Genomic DNA, 16,188 nt, shown 5'->3' on the forward strand with positions numbered 1-16,188 from the left:
TCCTTGCAATGGTCCGAGTATACAGCGTAGGGCTTCATAAGCCAGGGGAGTAGAAAGTAGGCTGCATTCCAAATGATGCACATGGATATGTCCACTTCCCCGACCCTGATGATGCGGTCGGGGAAAAGACTGCCAGGGTGCATCTTCTAGAAGATGCTAGAGTTCCTGAAGATGCAGGCATTATGTGCCTTCCCTAACCACCCAATGCAAATGTACTTGAAGAGGTCGTAGTGGCCTACGACAGCCTTCAAGACCATGGAAAAGTACCCCTTCCAGTTGATATAATCTAATGCCCGGTGGACTGGATGGGGATGTGGGTGCCATTAATGCTCCCTCTCCCCCCGCATTTGGGGGAAGCCCATGGAATCAAGCCTGGTGATGATGGGGTAAACATCACCCAGGATGATGACCCTGTGCAGCAAGAAGATGTTGACGGCCCTCATCACTGGCTGAAGGAGGCAGAGAATCACAGGGTTCCCAGAGCACTCGGGAATTTCCTGAGTCCCCTTTCCCTCACACCAGGACCAACCCTAACTTTCCCCTCCCCAACAGGGCTGTGTGAAGCTGGGACTGGACAACCTCCCAGGGAAGGAAGAATTCTACACCACCCCCACTTCCTTAAGAAACTCCATTCCAGCAGCTCATCCTCCTCCTGAGATAATAGCAAGAGAGTCATACGTCCATGAACATGGCCCCAACAGTCGATCTCCCTACACCAAACTGGATCCTGATGGAGTGTTTGCTGTCCAGCGTGGCGAGCTTCCAAATGGCAATGACAACCCACTTCTAGAGAGGGATGGTAGGCCATATGTGGATGTCCTGTCACCTGAGGGCAGGGGCAAGCCACTCCCAGAGCTCCATGAAGGTGCCCTTCCACATGAGAAAGTTCTGGAGCCACTTTATGATCAACCCCCTCCCCCCCCCCCCCACATCATGATCTGGTCCCACCAGTCGGAATTGGTGTCCTGTTGCCAGAAGCAACAGTGTACAGGGTAGGGTTCCTGTGTAGCAGCCTCATTGCGGCTGAGAGGCTGTCTGCCTCAAACTTCTGAAAGCCAATATATCCACAGTTGAGGTTTTTCATGCAACCATAACTCTGCCCTCCTTCAATAATGCCCAAATACACCCTGACAAAACACATACTTTTACTCTGCCAATTCCATAGCTTCTAAAGGTACAAGCTTTTTACCTCCTTACACAACTCACTTATACTGACTCAAAAGATTCCATATTAAAAGGAGAAAAAAGGGTGAGAGAAAGGGTCTTGTGGAGTTTGCAGTGGCCAATATGAATTATTTGCATATACATCAGGTGCAGTCAATCAATGTGGTCCTCAAACCCAGGGTGTTAGGAAGACTAGGACACAGGCAGCTAGCCCGAGCTACTGCCAATGTCACTTCAATTTTTAACATGCTAGTTCAGCTTGAATTTGTTTGAGTCTCTCTACTGGGAATTGCATTTTTCAGCTTCCAGGCATATGCTGCAGAGTTTTTAACTTGTAATGGTAGTCCATACTGAAGCTCATGCTGCCATGTCTGTTATACCTACTAGTGAAATTAAAGCTAGAATGTGCTACAATCACACATTCACTATGTAACCCTATGACCTTAAGCAAGTTTTTAACCTTTGCCTCCTTTTCTGATCTGTTTGGCGGGGCGGGGGAAGCATATGTGCTGAGATGACATACTTTTTCCTATCTTCAAGATCCACTGTGATAATGGTGTAGCTCCCTACATAAGGAGAGGAAGGTTTGAAAAGCTAAAGTAGGGGATGTTGCTCCCTATCCTCTAAAGCCCACCTCATTGCTCAACAAGCAGTGGGAAGGTGGTTGGAGCAAAAGATGTATCATTTACAACAGTGTTTCCCAACCTTTCTGAGCATATGGACCCCTTTTCAATCTATTAAAGTGTCATTAAAATAACATAGCTGTTTTCAAACATTCCATTACATGGGGTCCTCGCTGTAAGTCCAAGTTTTTTAGAACATATAAAGAAACCATTTTTTTCCTGCGGCTGACTTCCATTTAAGAAAATTGGGAGGAGTGTTTTGCACAACTTATAGCAGGGAATGGGAGGACTTATAATGCATGAGTTCCTACAAACATTGACGACTTTAGTGTGGAATGGCTACATACCCGGGGCAACTTATAGCGGGGACCCCCTGTACTTGATAGTCATTTGAAATGTATAATAGTTCATCTTATCTATACAAATATAGTAGTACTGAGACATAATACATGGTGTCCACATTGAAATGTAACACCAATCCATTTTTGCTAGCTGCCCAACTAAACCTTTCCTGCCACTCTAATAGCTTTTGATTGGTTAGAACAGGGTGACGTATTCACGCAACAGGATTGTTTCATAAAAAGAGAAAAAAAATGGTAAAAAGTGACTGACCCGTTTATAAGCCGACTCCAGAGTACAGTCACAGCTTGTCAGCTTCAGTACAGGCTGAGGGATGTGTAGACTGCAGGGCATGGAGCTTCTCAGCTCCCATTGGCTGCTGTTCGCTGCTCACAGCCAATGGGAGCCAAGGGGTTCTGTGCCTGCAAGCAAACAAATGTCCCAGCAGAGAACAGCAAAGTCCACAGCACTTCCCAGGGTCACTTCCCAGCTCAGCAGGCACATTGGGACGTTTTAGCCACATGGAGTATCTGCAGGCTTGGAGCCTGTCAGTTCCCAGACCAAGAATGGCGAAAGGCAGGGACAAGGGGAGTAGTAGCCAGCATGTACCTTGGCCCATACTGCTTCTTCAGCTCCCACCCCTTCCGTCTCCTGCCCATACGCAGAGGATATGGAGCAAGGGAGGGCAGCAGCTGTGCACTCTGGGATGAGGCTTGCTTTTCATCCCATTCTCCAGATGCTAAGGGAGTGAAGGGAAAGTGCTTGTATTCCATGCAATGCAAGCACTTTCCCCTCATACCCTTAGCGTCCGGTGAACAGGATGAAAAGCAAGCTATGGCTGGAGTGCACAGCTGCTGCCCCTCCTACCCTGCCGAAATTCCACCCTTCAAGGCAACTCCAACATTCAAGTTACCTTGAATTTAATTAATTTTAGATTTTATTCTCACCAGTAATCAATTTATTTTCAGAATGAGATCTAAATTAAATTATCAAACCAATATAAAGCATCAATATTGAATTTTCAAAAATAAAAAAATTGGGAGTGTTGCTAGCAAATATCAAAAATGTTTCCCTCACCTGATATGCACAAAGCACACACACACACACACACACACACACACACACACACAGAGTCTTGGAAACAAAATTTTGGGTGAGAGGCGCTGAAGCCTGTTCAATTTGGGCCTTGTTTTCAAGAAATGCCACTGAGATCCTCAATGGAATCAATTTTATGCTCGATTATATTCCATCTGTTCTGTTTTCAATTACTGAAATATACAGCCTATAACTTAGCCTGCAAGTCTACTTGCTGTTCTCTGTAGTTTTCCAAATTCAGTCATATACCGAACAAGTAACTTGGGAAAGACCAATTGCAAAGAAAAGTGTTATAATACCATATACCAACAGTATACAGAACATCAAAACAGACAGATGTTTTCAAGTTGAAATAAAATGCTGGCTTGTTAAAAGCTTGTTCCTGCATGTGATTTTATTTAGCTTAACTTCTATCACTTCACTCATCTTAAATTACACTGTCATTTGAACTTGCATGCCTGGGCAAATGCAAAGATGTTTTAGAGACTGTGTTTACTGCCAATACTCCTGTGTCAATGCTCCCCTGAACCTTTAGGGAAGCTTTAGACTAGGTCTACACTGGGAAAGTTTGGCGACAAAAGTGCTGTCAACATGCAAAATTCACCAAAAGTGAAAACCTGTCAAACATTTTTTCTGCCTTCCTTGGCAGACATTTCAGGTATGTCTAGACTACATGCCTCTGCCGACAGATGCATGTAAATTAGACATACCGATGTGGTTTACAGGATCGGTCAACAACGGCTTTCCCTGTCGACCGATCCGCGTCTTGACTACTGCGTTGTGCCGACAATCAGCTGAGCCAGCACAATGTGGTGGCCATTTTTATTTTAATGAAGCTGGGGATATTTAAATCCCTGCTTCACTGACTATGTCGATATGTCTAATTTACATATCTCTGTCGGCAGAGGCATGTAGTCTAGACATACCCTTCAGGGCCACATTGAGACAGATAAAGCAAAACTTTATGGCCACGCATCTCACAGTGCAGTGTTGTAGGAAGGCAGAATTGATCCCTGCACTTGGGATTCCCTTATAGCAATTTAAGTTCACCATGGTAAGGAATGTCAAAGCACTACAGCAGTTTCTCCAGCCCTCTCCCTGCAGCAGCTATCCACCTACCCTGTGTTCCTAGAGCAAGGCATAACAGAAGCACTCAAATGATCTACAGCAGCCACAGTGAGGTGCTTCTCAACTGGTCTCAAGTTGCTGCAACGAGAGAGTGCTGGGATTGTCCTCTCTCCTAGGGCAACCTGAGTACTGAATTCCTCATTCCCAGAACACTAATTTAAATGAAGAAAAACAAAATTTGAGTTAAGGACCCAAGAATCTTCTAATGTACATTAGGGATGTTAAAATGTGTTTAAGTAACAGTGTGTAATTACAGAGTTACACTCAGGTGGCGTGGTGATGGCTCCATGAGAGCCAGTACACACTAGGGATGTAAGTGACTAGTCGACTAACCGATAAGCAGGAGCTTATCAGTTAGCACTATTGACTAATCATATCCCCCCACACCTGCCCCTCTGTGGCTCTGCAATATTAAGGGACTTAGCAGCCAGCACACTAAGCTGCTGGCTCAGTCCCTGACCTCTCATCAGTCAGCATTAACCACTCCCACACCCCCACTCCACTCTGAATTATAAGTTACAGGGGAGCTATGCTAGCAGATTAGTGAGGTGGGGGGGGGGTTCCCCCCTTCTCTCACTTGTGACCTCCAACTGATTTTTCTGTGGGTCAGTTGCCCCGACCCAAAGAGAGTTCCCCACTCCAGGTATAAACATCATTAAACCTTTAAAAATGCAGCTAGATGTCACTTTAGAAATGACCATGTATTTGTAAAAAAATTAAAGATATCTTTAAAAGGACAATAAATTTCTGCTTCTATCTAGAAAATCGGTCATTAGAACAATGCCAATAGTACAGAAACCCAAAGGCTATATCTACACTGCAGGCTTCTGCACAAGACGTTCTTGCGCAAAAACTTGCAGAGCGTCCTCACTACAAGCCCGTTCTTGCACAAGAAAGTTTAGAGTAGATCGTCAGAAGAGAGGGCTTTTGGTGCAAGAGTTATTCCTCTCCCCACAAGGAATAAGCCTTTTTGCGCAAGAAGGCTAGTGTGGACACCTGTATGGCTAAAATGGCCATCAGAGCTTTCTTGCACAAGAGAGTGTCCACACTACTATGGATGCTCTTGCACAAAAGCACATGGCAGTGTGCACACGCTCTTGTGCAAGAACTTTTGCGCAAGAAGCCTGCAGTGCAGATATAACCAATGAGAGGAAAAAAAAACACACCAAAGATACTCCATAAAACACTGAACTGGCAAACTTAACATCCAAAAACTTACACTTTTTTATTCTTATTCAATTAACTAAGATATAAGTCCAGCATAGGGCTCTGCATAGGAGCAGCTAACACCTGCATCCACTTTTATTGGGATAAGTCATGATGTGAATAGCAATTCACTAGCTACTATATTATTCTTTTGTTTAAGACTGTTAAATCACAAGGAATACGTAAGCATTCTGACAGTTAAAATGCATTAATGTCTAACTATGTAACATACCTACTGTTCCTGCCAATACCATACCTATTACCGAACAGTAAACTTGAGAGTAAACCTGTTTAGCAGCATTTTAAAAGCACTCATTTTGACAAAAAACCACCACATACCCACCTAAGATAAACTAATTGTTTCCAGAAGGGTAAAGATTAGAGAGAAGCCATGACGAAGAGTTTGTGATTCCCCATCTGCCCCCGGTAGGTGTCAATCCATAATCAGTAGACTGCACTATGCTACTATACTGCAAAACATGAAGAAAGCTAAAACACTGTGCCTATCAAATTTCTGTAAGATCTCAAAGTATCAGAATATATTAGGCAATATTTTTACCTGCACCATCAATAGCAAATTGCTTATGAGTGGCTGACAGACAACTGAAAGAGCTGATTTGCAAAACATTAGTACCACAAGCTGCACAAACATGTGTTTAAGTTAAATTTGTCTCCACACTACTACAAACAATACACCCAACATTGGTTATTACAGGGGCTGACCCTACAAGGTTCTGAGCACCTCCCAGAAAGTGCTGTATGCAAACAATTCCAATTGTCAGTGGGAACCGAAGGCTGTAAACAATTTGTAGGACTGGATCCTCTGAAAGGAAGATAAAAAGACATATCTTTATAAGCTAACACACATATAAATTGTCCAACTCCAGAAAGATAGAACATTAACAGATAGTACCTAGGATGAGGCTATGTACCACCTACTGTCACTGACTTGCCTAAAAATCAATATACATTTATTTGTAAACAAAATTCTTGTATATAGACATGCACTGCCTCTTCATTTACAGGATTAACAGTGAACATTGACATGTGTCAAATAAATTAGATAAAAGTTTGCCTAATGTAGCTGGGTCTTTTCTAAGACATGGTCATTTCAAAATGTCTTATTTAGTTTTAAACATTAAATTCCCCCAAATTAGATTTTCTCAAAGTACAAATTACAAAGTAATACTTGGCAGAACTAAGGAATAATCCAGTACATTTTCACTTGTATTATGAGGGAGCATTAATATTACAATTCCAGTACTAGTTTAAAAGTGAAGATATCATATGCAAATCTTAAGTCATCATAAGCAACTGCCACTATCAAACAGCTTTAGTTTTATAAAATGTTCTATCTGAATATATTTTGAGGTCAAACTAAACATCTACAAATATTATAGTAGAATAACGCTGATCAATAGTATTGCATGTCAAAGATAAACTAAAACTATTAGCTAGAATTCCAAGTATGTTTTGGCTTTTACACATTCCAAAAATGAAGACTATTTCTGTCTTGAATGTGGCAAGGATAAGAATACCATAGCATGCCAAAGGAGAGGGAAGAGAGAAGGTACTGAGAATTTCACACTATTCCACAACTCCCCATTCATGTGACTAGTTTATTAATATGGGAAATTCCTTTCACTTCAATGGAACTAAATTACATTAATAAAGGTTACAATATGAGATTGATAAATATTGCTAAACAATCTAAAGTCTTTCACATACTGTTAAGACTGTTAGTAATTCCCTGACAGCAATTACTATTGTAAAGATTGACCAGTGCAAGCACAACTATGCTTATCAAGGTGGTTACCATTCCTGAAATCCAGCACAAAACTAAGTATTACACAGGAATTACAATGAACTCGAGGTCGGACCTCTCTGGTCCGGCACCCTCGGGACCTGACTGGTCCCAAACGAGAGAATTTGCCAGACCAGAGAGGTACCCTGCTACCAGACCCCCAACCCTACCTCTCCACCTGCTGCCAGTCTCAGCCACCCCCCTTGTTGGGCAGCCGTGGCTGCCGCATCCCCAGCCCTGCTACCAGGACTGCCACGCCTCCAGCCCTGCTACTGGGGCTGCCACGGCCCCAGCTGCGCTACCAGGGCTCCAGCACCCATCCCAGCCTTAGCCCCACCTGGCTCTAAGCCACCAGCCCTCTTGCCACTGGGGCTCCCAACCAGGACTCCCTGGTCCAGGAACATCCGTGGTCATCCCAGACCACAGATGTTGCCTGACTAGAAAATCCCATTTTTGGGTGGTCCAATCTGTACTACGTAATAATGATGTGACAGAAGGGGATTAGGAGGGGGGAGAGGAATGTTGTTAGGATTGATTTTAATTTAAGTGTATGTGAGTGTGGCCAGAGCCTTAAACTGGTATCCCTTGGATAGGAATTTTTAAAACAATGTAATAAAAAAAGACATTCTTTTTACTGTATTATTCCTTTGATAATGAGTTTAACTATACATTAAAAGCTATTAATATACAATCCATTCTTCAACAGTAATCTAGAGTAGGAAACAGAAAAAGTTCCCATTTCTCCCACAGACCTACTATTTTCTCCCCACCATCCAACATTTTCTTTGAAGGAACACAATACAAGGGAAAAGTTTAACAATCTGATAAGCTTCCCATGGATTAGGGAAGATTTACAGTTAGTTTCTAGCTTCTGAATAGTTAAAAATTATGTTTCTAATAAAACAGCTATAGCTTTTCCCACTGTCACACATTTTCACCATGTAGAAAACCAGGGTGGATTTGTTTAAACCGATTTTTGTTTTAAATTATCAAAATCAAATTTTAAAGTACTTTTCTTTTTTTTTAAATGAATGAAATCTGAGTCTAATACTGAGTCCAATAGTTTTTGGTGTGGGGCCACTCCGAGGTTTTGGTAAGCAGTCAAGGGCTGCACTTTTCTGTGGAGGGGGTGCAGGGTCTAGGTTGGAGGCTGAGTGCAGAATGCTCTCATGGGGTAACGGACTGGGGTGCAGGAGACCGTGTGGGGTCTGAGAGGATGTTTGGGAGAAGGAGGGGGTTGTGAACTGAGTCAGGGGATTGGGATGTAGAGTCTGGGAGGGGGTGTGGGTGCAGGAGAGGATTCTGGCCTGAGAGCGGGTTGTAGGAGGGGTACAAGGTTTGGGAGGGAGTTATCACCTGGGGCAGGGGGCTGCAGAGGGTTTGGATGGTGACCTGGGGAAGGATGTTGGGGTGCCGGAGGGGTTGGGGTGCCAGAGGCAGGCCCTGGCTGGGAGGAGTTTACCTAAGTGTTTCTTGGCAAGCAGGCTGCAGCACATCCCAAGACAGGCCGGGATCCCTACCTGCTGCACCTGTGCTTGAAACTGCAGGTTGCTCTCTCCACACAGCTCTCAACTCAGGCTGCCCTAGTCGCTCAGGCCAATCTCTCAGCTCCGATTGGCTGTCTGTTTCCAGTCAATAGAAGATGAGAGATTGGCTGAGGTCAGTTCTTATTGGCCAGTTGTTCCTGGTCAACAGGAGCTGAAGATAGGGTTGGGGCGGGAAGATTGCACAAAGCCTCCCCCTCCCTGCAGAGCAGAGAGCTGAAGTGACTGCGGCAGCTACATGCCTGAGGGTCCCGGCAGGGTGGTCTGCAGGCCAGATCCGGTGGCTTGGCAAGCTGGATCCAGCCCATGGGCCTTATTTTGCCCAGCCCTGGCCTAATACAAGCGTTAAAGCCTAAACTTGCTATCATTTCTTATAACAAACATTTTAAAATGCTAATTTTAATAACCTATATCCCAAGCTCTGAGTTAAAAGCTGTTTTTCCCAGGGGAAAAACATAACTGTTTTGAATGGCCCTTGTCAATATGAACTATTTAAGATAAGCAATGTGTTCCACCTAGAATTTTGCTGTGATGCTGGGAGTACCTTTTCTGGACTAGAAGAACTTTGTGTGGCTTAGAATACTTGTTTCTCCCATCAACAGAAGAGGACTCAATAAAAGATACTACTTCACCCATGTTGCCTCTAGCTTTTGAGGTCATAAATATGGCACAACAGGTAACGTATTGTGTTAAGGTCTTGTTTTAATAAAAATGTATAAACGTTGTGTTTAATTAAATTCTAGTTATTCTAAACAAGGCTGTAATAGCATAAGCATTTAAACAGTTCACCAACGAGCTGATGCTTATTGGTTATGCTAACAGTTACATGCTGGCTCCCGGCCCTGCTGCTGGGGAGCAAACTGCCACCCCACGCTGTGAGCTCTGTATCAGTGCCTGCAGAGTGGGGCAGCAGCCGGATCCCCAGGAGCAGGACCAGGAGCTAGTACACGCCAAAAACTGGCTGCTGCCTCTGTACCAGAGGTCACAGGTTGGCAGCCGGCTCCCTCAGAGCAGGGCAGCAGGTGGGAGCCAATTGCAGTCCCATGCTGCAGGCTCTGCCATATAAAGTTTATGCTGCAGAGCCCATAGCTCAGCCAGATCCCCGGGAGGTAGGCCAGCAGATGACTCCCAGCGTGCACTGCAGATCACCACTAAGACACCCCTAATTCTAATGCAGCTTGATACAAATCATGAGCAAAAAGCTAATTACCTGGTAAATAAGCAATTTATCTTTCACCATTTTCTAACACACTAAAAATGTGCAATTAATAAGAATAAGAATCTGAAAAGCTACTTAACTGTTCAAATAAATGTATGTAATTACTAGAAAATTATCTGCTGTTGCTCAGGTCCTTAACTCAAATAAGTTTTGTTTTTCTTCACTTAATTCATTGTTCTGGGGTGGGAGAGAGCGGGGACTATCCCAATCCTCTCTCGATACAGCAGCTTGGGGCCAGGTGAGAAGCACCTGACCAGGGCAACTGCAGCAGGCACAGCCAGGGGAGTGGTGCAAACTCTCTGAAATATATAGGGGATAGCTGGTCCTTTCTCCACCCCTGCCTTCTGCAGCTGTCCCAGTCCCCATGTCTGACCCCTTGCTGTTCCCCTGTGGTCATTCTACAGTATAACTGTCCTTCCTACCAGACCTCTCTTTTTCCATTTTATTGGAAACAACTGAATTCTAGGCACACTACATTGTCCTGGCATAACCAAACCCTTACTTTGCTTTAAGTTATGGCGAGAGGAAGCTGCATACCAAACTTGGTGGTCCTAGCTCTTACCATTTAGGAGTTCATTTTTTTTTCCTCCACTCATCTGAAGAAGTGTGTTGTGCCCACGAAAGCTCTTGATGCTATATGTACATTTTTGTTAGTCTCCCAGGTACTACAGGTCCACTCATTTGTTTAGGAGGAGTTCTTGAACAAACAGATGGACACAAAGATGCACAAACTTTCTCAAGTATACAGTAGCACTCTCACAGGTATCAGAAAGATGCACCAAATATAGTATAAAGGCTCTATTTAGCTGTAAATCAACATTTTAATGGTTGTATGAAAAAATCATCTTTCTTTAGAAAATAACTGAAATACAAATGGAAAAGTTGATTATAACTGATTAAATGACTAATTGGAAAGCCTGATGTAAATAAATAAGGATTCAAACAGCTTTTATTTAAATTATTCTGTGTTGGATAAACAAGATATAAAATATCCTGTTACATAGCTGACCATCCTAGAATCTAAACATACAGCAAAATTTGCCTCCAATTACCATATATACTCTAACAATACATTCCTGAGGCCTGACAGTTCTTATATAACAGTATTTGAAAGCAAGGGCCTGTCCTAACCCCTCTGTCCCACAACTACATATGTAGAAGTCCCAGATTGCTCCTGGGCACACCAGTCCATATTACCTTACCAAGATACCCAAATCTAAGCAGCATTTGCCTTAAGCGTCTCATGGGGCGAACAGACCAATATCTAGTTAAAAGAATTGCCTCAAAAAATATTTTCAGCCAATAGTGTTTTTGTAAACACATGTTCTTGTCATGCAATAGTAAAAAGCTGATCCAGTGCATTTGCTAAATTATGTCATTAAAGTTAACGTCTCTACCAAATTTCTGTTTATTTTTTTACCAATTTGTTTTTCTTCCATATTAAAACAATGCTTTATTCTTGCCTGTCACTGTATATATAGAATATTTCAATTGTATGTTTATTCTCACAAGATGAACACAGCTCCATGTTCCATTCACAATTACCATAATTTTCTTTGTTTTCATTTGAGTTACAGGCAGTCCCCGGGTTACGTACAAGATAGGGACTGTAGGTTTGTTCTTAAGTTGAATCTGTATGTAAGTCGGAACTGCCTCCAGATTCAGCCACTGCTGAAACTGATCAGTTTCAACAGCGGCTGGATCTGGACGCCAGTTCCAACTTACATACAGATTCAACTTAAGAACCCCAGGCATCCCCAAGTCAGCTGCTGCTGAAACTGATCAGCGGCTGATTCCAGGAAGCCCGGGGCAGGGGCCTCCTGTAGTCAGACACTGGTCAGTTTCAGCAGCGGCTGACTTGGGGACGCCTGGGGCAGAGCAGCTGGAGTGCTGCTGGGTTGGTCCAGTAGCGCCGCCGCTGCTCCGTGCTACTGGACCAGCCCAGCAGCACCCCAGCTGCTCTGCCCCAGGTGTCCTGATTCAGCCACTGCTGAAACTGATCAGCAGCGGCTGAGTCAGGACTCCTGGGGCAGAGCAGCTGGGGTGCTGCCGGGCTGGTCCAGTAGCGCCAAGGAGCGGTGCTGCGGGACCAACCGGCAGCGCTCCACCTGCTCTACCACAGGCCCGGGGCTTTGCTCCATGTCTCCCTAGTCTGCTGGGGGGGGGGGGGGTGCACTAGCTGCATCCCCCCCCCCCCCCCCCCAGCAGACCAGGGAGACGCTGAGCAAAGCGCAGGAGGACCCGGGCGGGACCGCAACGCTGATCTGGCTCCTCTCCCCCATCCCTCCCAGCAGACCAGGGAGAGGCAGAGCAGTTTTTCTCGCCCCGGAGGACGGGGGCGGCGGGACCGGGCGTCCGCAGCTCCCATCGTCCGGGACAAGAAAATCCCTGTTCGTATCTGCGGATCCGACACTAGTCGGATCCGCGTAACTCGGGGACTGCCTGTATATACACAATATTTATATTGGAGATGATAGCACGTAGTCATTTAAATGATTAACTAATAAACCTGGGTTTATTGGTTAATCCACACACACCCACCCACCCCCCTCAACCCTTGCTGCCTCTGTAACAGAGGCAGCAAAGGGGAGAGGGAGCCAGGAGCCGGTGTATATGGGGGCTAGTTTTTAAGCTAGCTGCCTACTTGTGCCAGTTCCCATGGAGCTGCTTGTCCCCCTGCTGCCTGCCACAGAGGCAGCAGCACGGGAGGTGGAGGCAGGCAGAAGCCAGATTAAAAGCTGACTCCTTGCATGTGCCAGTTCCCACAGAGCCACCTGCTCTCCCCTTCCACCTGCACTGCTGACTATCACAGACAGCAGCACTGGGAGGGAAAGCATGCAGGAGCTGATACGCCCAGATAGTCAGCTTAAAAGGTGTGCCAGTTCCGTGGAGCCACCTACCTCCCCTTGTCGCCTCCCACAGAAGCAGCAGGGAGGCAGCACAGGCGGGAGCCTATGTTCCTGGCCTAAAAAGCCATCCCCTTGAGAGCACTGGGTCCCACTCTGTCCCCCCTCACCCCCCAGTAAACATTTAACCGATAACATTTCAAGTGGTTACATGATTTACACAAAAACATGTTTGTTAACATCCTTAATTTACATTGCACCATAATGTACATTTGTGTAACAGAAAGCAAGGAACCATGGAACAGCAGTAGCCTTGAGAGAATAAAAAAATTTGCATCTGCAGGCAGTTACTTAGTAAATGTGGTCTTTTAAGGGTACAGCATTTGGTCTTCATTCCAGACTTCCTAATTAACTGAAAGTTAGATTAGTGTTTAAATACTAACGACAATATTTATCAATTTAACCTGATAGTGTAAAGATCTCTCCACTACACACAAGGACAAGCAAGAAAAAGTGAGAGAAAAGAATGAAAATGTAGCTGCAGTATTTAGTAGGCAAGATAACCATATTTCTCCAGTATCTTGAAACTAGGCTAAACATCTCAACGTATTATTTCAGTAAAAAGAGTTTGGGTCTCTCCACAATACCTACCACAATTAGGTCAGAGAACTATATTTTCATGGTGACTTCCAACTTGAATGTATTTGGGCAAATGGATCCAAATATGCCATACATTCCTATACCATACTTGGCTTCTAAAAAGGGCCATCTGTTAGTGAAACTGACATCTGGTACCATTTTTTAAAAGTGGCATGAACACACTAAAGAAAACCTGTACTAACTCTGGTCATTTGACAAAGTGGGCTGTGCCCACGAAAGCTCATGGTATCATCTACATGTTTTGTTAGTCTACAAAGTGCTACCAGACCATTTGTTGTTTTTTTCTGTAACAGACTAACTCGGCTATCCCCCTGAAGCTCCTGTACTAATGTCAACACACTGTGGTAGTGGAAAATGCAGTCACCAGTACCAATAGAAAGATACCCAAGATCATAAATTCTTCGTACTGTGTTGCATCCTGATGCAAGCTCCCACCGAGAAAAAATTACAGATCCACGATTTTCAGCCTAACTCAAGTTCTTGTCACTTGGAAAGTTAGGAGGAGAGAACCCAGACTACGCTATTTCCTCGACCAAGGCAGACAGGTCCCAAGCACATTCGAATGACTCCCTGCATCCCAAGTTATTCTAGGCCAGGTTTAGACGCTGTACGGGAAGGCGGCACGAGGGCGAGTATGCTGCGGGCGAGGGTCTCCAGCGCTTCAGATACATAAGGAGGCGTCTGCGCCGAAGAGACTAGGCCATCCCCGCGTCACGCCTCTGCGGCCTGGCTCCCTAGCCGGGGGCAGGGAAGCGACACCGTCCGAAGGGGGGAGACGCTCCGAGCGACTCCGCAGCACCCCGAGGGGCTGAGGAGAGTCCCCGTCCCCTCCCGCGGGCAGGGCTGGAAAACTTCGAGCGGCCCCGCGGAGAAGCGCTCCCCAGCCGAGCGCTAGACAGGCCCCTCGGGAAGCAGCGCCCCGCCGCGCGCGGGGAGGCAGCCGCCCGCAGCCGCAGAGACGCACCTGCAGGCCCCAGCGGCGGCCCCGGGCCCGGCTGCCCGTCCTCCCCGAAGATCAGCCTGAAGTCGAACTCGTCGGTGCCGCCGCAGTTTGCCGTAGTCATCGGTTTGGCCGGCGGGGTGAAGCGAGACCCGGTTTCCCCGGGCCGCGCCGGGCTCCTGCTGGGCTCCTGCCGCGACTCTCAGGGCCGCCTCATAGCAGGGTGGCGTGCGGGGCGAGCGAGCACCGGCCGCGGCAGCTCCCTCACACGGACTCCGCCTGTCACTCAGCGGGAGGGCGAGCACTACGGGCCGCGCTGGGACCGCCCCCCGGCGCGCGGCCACAGCGCCTCACGCGCGGCCGCCGTTGGTCCCCACCGCCCTGACCACGCCTCGCGCGCTGACGGCCCCCGAGACGCTCGGCAACTTCGCCCAATCGCTTCGTCCTTCTCCGTCCTAGTGCGCTGACCACGCCCCTCCTCCTCCCGTGCTTCGGGACTAGTAGCGTCACAACGTCCGAACTCCTCCCCTTCTCCTCGTGCCCGCCCCGCTACGCTTTCCCACACGGGCAGTCGCGGACGCTGTGTTTAGCTGATGACGTAGCCCCAAGAGACACTCTCCTCGTGACTTAGCTGGGGGAGGGGGAGGGGGAGGCAGGGTAGGCCACGTGATACAGAGCGAACCTTCTGCCTCAAGGGCCGCTGGGAGACGTAGTGTGGGAGGGAGCAGGAGCGGCTGCAGCATCCCAAGGGAGAGCCCAGGAACTCCCGTCCAGAGGGCGGCTGCTGGGGAGAGCCCCTCTCAGGGCGGGCGGTGCAGGGCTGCCCCGTTCCAGCGCAGCCCCATATGGCGCCCTCTGGGAAGTAACATAGTTGGGGAGCAGGAGAGGGAGTCGGGCACCGCCCTCCGCTGAGGCTTTCTGCAGGCGGGTTGCAGTTGTGCCTCTCTCAGGTCCTGGGAGCAGCCTGGCTGCAGACTCCAGCCAACGAGCGATACGAATGCTGAGCAAGCATAATGAAAGTAACACTGATACTTTCCTTAGAGCTCGTTTTATGAAATGAAACTTTTAAAAAATAGCGATAGAGTTCCCCCTCCTCTCCTGTTTTCATTGCTCAAAAACACCGCAGAAAGGCCCATGGTAATTCTTCATTTCAAAGTTCCAGCTGAAACATTGTCCTTAATTTGTATTTCATACAGATCCCTAAAGAGCTTCACCCCATTTTAAATACAATTAATTCACATGTAAGTAAACAGTAGTAGAACAGGATGATCTATCTCTGAGGTGAAAATTATGACACTTGGTGTGGCTGGGGGCAAAATATAGTACAGTCAGTGAGTATTTTGACAAATGCTTTCTTGTAAAGCCTTTTGATAAAATCTGTCTATACCCCTAAGAGCTACTAAATGAGGGGACAAAGTCCTGCAGCTTTAAAAATCAGAACTCTCTTAATTACTCTTGCCAGTTAAAGACAATAAATGAGTATTTGGTCATTTTCATATGAAGTCTAGTGGTGTTCAAATGTATAGTATTTGTAATTGCTTTATTATGGAATTAGACAAGTGAATCAGTACAAGCAGTTGAAACTTGCTAAAGTAGTCTAATCTATTAGGTACTGCTATC

General features: G+C 46.2%; 1 protein-coding gene across 2 annotated transcripts in view; it reads right to left on the bottom strand.

Moving 5' to 3' along the window:
• The window catches only part of NFATC3 (nuclear factor of activated T cells 3), a 158,359-nt gene extending 143,331 nt beyond the window's left edge, over positions 1–15,028 (bottom strand). The window contains exon 1 of one of the 2 annotated variants that reach the window (XM_075940320.2): positions 14,593–15,028. In XM_075940320.2, coding sequence (XP_075796435.2) covers positions 14,593–14,692 — 100 coding nt within the window. In that variant the 5' untranslated portion in view covers positions 14,693–15,028. The remainder of the gene's footprint in view (positions 1–14,592) is intronic. The other variant, XM_089781446.1, reaches the window with a different exon arrangement.
• Between the last annotated feature and the right edge of the window lie 1,160 nt (positions 15,029–16,188).

The sequence above is a fragment of the Pelodiscus sinensis genome, chromosome 12, assembly GCF_052426305.1.
Source record: "Pelodiscus sinensis isolate ZL-2025 chromosome 12, ASM5242630v1, whole genome shotgun sequence".
In the NCBI taxonomy this organism is placed as follows: Eukaryota; Metazoa; Chordata; order Testudines; family Trionychidae; genus Pelodiscus; species Pelodiscus sinensis.